General features: G+C 42.7%; 1 protein-coding gene across 1 annotated transcript in view; it reads right to left on the bottom strand.

Annotated features, from left to right (window-relative positions):
* Positions 1-1,465, bottom strand: part of LOC135543857 (alpha-2Db adrenergic receptor-like) — a 1,649-nt gene extending 184 nt beyond the window's left edge. The window contains exon 1 of the mRNA XM_064971179.1: positions 1-1,465. This exon is cut by the window's left edge and continues 184 nt beyond it. Coding sequence (XP_064827251.1) covers positions 150-1,439 — 1,290 coding nt within the window. The 5' untranslated portion in view covers positions 1,440-1,465 and the 3' untranslated portion in view covers positions 1-149.
* Between the last annotated feature and the right edge of the window lie 2,207 nt (positions 1,466-3,672).

The raw sequence follows: 3,672 nt of genomic DNA, 5'->3' as shown, positions 1-3,672 counted from the left end.
TTTACATGACATTAAATTATTATTATTTAAAATCTTATCACAGTATTCTACAAACACTTTTTTACACGTCTCATAAGTACAGATACTAAACGCAACAGAGCTTACCCACACTCACACACATATAGAGAGAGATACATTTTTTTGTAAACCTATGTGTGTGATGTCTGGCATATGATCTTCTTGAAAGATCTCCGAAAATCGCGATTAAATATTGTATAAATGATAGGGTTCACTGAACTGTTACAGTAACCAATCCAGAAAAACAGATTAAAGAGAGCATCCGGAATTGGGCAACAATCTCTGCATATTGCGTGCAGACTGTATGTAAAAAAGAATGGGAACCAGCAGAGTACAAACACCCCCATCACCACTGCAAGGACAAACGTAAAGCGCTTTTCACGCATCTGCGCCAGTTTGGTCTTTGACAGTGACATCTGTCTAATCTTTTGCTCCTGAGAGAGCTTCGCGTTGCGGTTTGAAGCCCATGACACGCGACAACTCTGTTTTGGGAAAGTGTTTGCACCCTCCACTTTCACTCTCTTGGAGAAGAGACAGTTCTTGGGTTTGCTGTCGGCGACGCAGCTCTCCTCCAGGTCAATATCATCGAGCTCTCCTTTCCGCATGTGGCCACCTAAACTGGGGCTGCTGGGGCTCTCCACCTCAAACTTCCTCCTGGGCACGAAGCACGTCTCCGACTGCGAAGGCTGTCTCTCCGTCCCGTTCTTTGCTGCAAACACGGTTGATGCGCGCTGCTTGGCCACTTTATATATTTTACAATACACCAGAATCATGATTAGACCCGGGGCGAAAAATGATACCAGACAAGACGAGAGAATATACCATGTTTCGTTGTTGAGCAAGCACTCATGCTCGTCGTGTTTGGTCATAAGTAACGGTGGAAAAGAGATAACTGCTGATATGACCCAGACCACGGTGATCATACACTTAATACGCCTGGGCGTCCTCTTCCGATTGTAGCTAACAGCTTTGGTTACAGACCAGTACCTGTCCAGACTTATGGCACAGAGGTGCACTATGGAGGACGTGCAGAAGAGGACGTCAAGGGCCAAGTAGAAGGCGCACCAAGTGCTCCCAAAGTACCAGTAACCCATGATCTCGTTGGCGAGGGAGAAAGGGATGACCAAGGTGGCCACTAATATATCTGCCGATGCCAAAGAGACAAGGAAGAGATTCTGCGGCGCACGGAGCGCGCGGCTGGTGAAAACGGCCACCACAACAAGTACATTCCCTACGATTGTCACCAGAATGATAACGGTGACCAGGAACACGATGAAGACGGCCACGCTCTGGGAGTGAGGCAGAGGTCTTTGGGCACTCGTGCCATTAGTATCCTCTGATGAGTTCGATGCGGCAAAAGCTGTTGGGGTTATATCCATTCTGGATAGACACGTCTGTTCCTCCCCATTCTCCTCATGCATTCCAAGCAGAGATACACAAGGCGAGGGTCGCAAATTGCGCAATTTGATCAAAGTAGTAATTTTCATCTAATCAGTTGACCCATTATGTGGAAACATCACTGTTCAGTCGAAATCACAGACGGAATGACCAGGAGAAGTAGCATCCTGCAGTGTTTTGTTTTTAGTGCGTACGCACAAGGTTGCCCGCGACTCCAACAATGCCTGACCACGCTCTACAGTTTGTATTTGTGCAAGGAAAGAAAAATGTTTTGAATGTATGGTTCCCTCGCGTACGACGGCAGTCCAAGAAACCAGGGTCAGATGGTAGCTTGAAGTTCCTACTTTAATCTGGTCGTTGCGCATTGGCCGCGTTCATGCTAGAGTGGAGATGACTGTTAGGTCGGAGAGAGGGAGAGGGAGAGAGAGAGGTGGTGGTGGGGGGGGGGGGGGTTACTGCGCAATTACGCACATGATTAAACCATGGGAATAGGGTAGTAATGGCAGTAAAGACAGGTGAATGTATTGTCAAATGAACACAAATTCACCTTTTGGAAATCTGTGCAAATGTTGTAGTCTGTTCTATCTTTAGAAGCGTAACATAACGTTAATTGTCAAACGCGGTGCGTTCAGTTAATTCGATCAATAAAAAAATACACATTTAATTAGAGCGGCATTATCTGAAGCCTGGAGGCTCAAAGAATTTGAAAGTCTGCCCCACAGCCAACCAGCCAATAGTTTGTTGTGTCACACACACACTTTAACTATGACACTTGTATTCACTATGAAACTTGACGATGATCAAGCCACCTGATATTTTGATATGTCGATACATATGCGGTGAGCTACAGAAGTATTGGGATAGTGACACATTTTTTGTTGTTTTGTCTCTACTCCAGCACTTATAACATGACTATGAGGTTAAAGTGCAGACTGTCAGCTTTAATTTGAGGGCATTTTCATCCATGTCGGTTTGAACCATTTAGAAATTACAGCACTTTTTGTACACAGTCCCCCCATTTTAAGGGACCAAAAGTATTGGGACAAATTCACTTATGTGTATTAAAGTCGTCAAACGTTTAGTATTTGGACCCATATTCCTATAATTGTGAAACTTGGACACTTTTTCTGTTTGTTTTGGTTGTGTGTCCGATAATTTTGTGCCCAATAGAAATGAATGGTAAATGATGCATTGTGTCATTTGAGTTATATTAATTTTAAATAAGAATAGAATTAGTTTCCAAAAACGACTACATTAATGTGGAATCTACCATGATTACGGATAGTCCTGAATAAAGTGAGAAAGTTAGATACACAAATGTCAATACATAATTTGGGGTGGCAGGGTAGCCTAGTGGTTAGAGTGTTGGACTAGTAACCGAAAGGTTCAAATCCTCAAGCTGACAAGGTACAAATCTGTTGTTCTGCCCCTGAACAGGCAGTTAACCCACTTTTCCTAGGCCGTCATTGAAAATAAGAATTTGTTCTTAACTGACTTGCCTAGTTAAATAAAGATAAAATAATCTCTCACCATTACAATAACAGGGGAGGTTAGCATTACTTGGGGGTGGGGTGATGATATTTGGGCATCTGTATCTTTCTCACTCACCATTATTAATGATTTATTCAGGACTATCTGTAATCATGGTCAGATCCACATTAACGTAGAAGTGTTTAGAAACAGTCTTATTTACAATTAAAGTGAATCCAAAATGACACAACACATTTTTTTACCATTCGTTTCTATTGGGCACAAAATAATCTGAAACACAACCATCACAAACAGTAAATGCATCCAACAAGTTTGTAGAGTCACAAGCTTGATGTAATCATTATGTGCTAGGAATATGGGTCCAGATACTAAACTTTGACTACTTTAATACACATAAGTGAATTTGTCCCAAATATTTTGGTCCCCTAAAATGGGAGGACTATGTCCAAAATCTGTTGTAACTTCTAAACGGTTCACCCGATATGGATGAAAATATGACGTTACTGTAATTACCACGTGGGAATCTAGTACCTGACTTTTGTCATCTGTTCAATGTCAACCTACAGGAAAGTGTGCCCTTAGGCCTGGAGGGAAGCAAAAGTCATTCTGCTACCCAAGAATAGCAAAGCACCTTTAACTGGCTGAAACAGCCGGCCAATCAACCTGCTACCCCCCCCCCCCCCCCCAAAAAAAAGGTGTTTGACCAGATATAAAGCTATTTCACAGTAAACAAATTAACAACTAACTTTCAGCATGCTGTCATGG

The sequence above is a fragment of the Oncorhynchus masou genome, chromosome 8 (genome assembly GCF_036934945.1).
Source record: "Oncorhynchus masou masou isolate Uvic2021 chromosome 8, UVic_Omas_1.1, whole genome shotgun sequence".
NCBI classification, from domain to species: Eukaryota; Metazoa; Chordata; class Actinopteri; order Salmoniformes; family Salmonidae; genus Oncorhynchus; species Oncorhynchus masou.
This window is presented reverse-complemented; position numbering and strand designations above follow the sequence as displayed.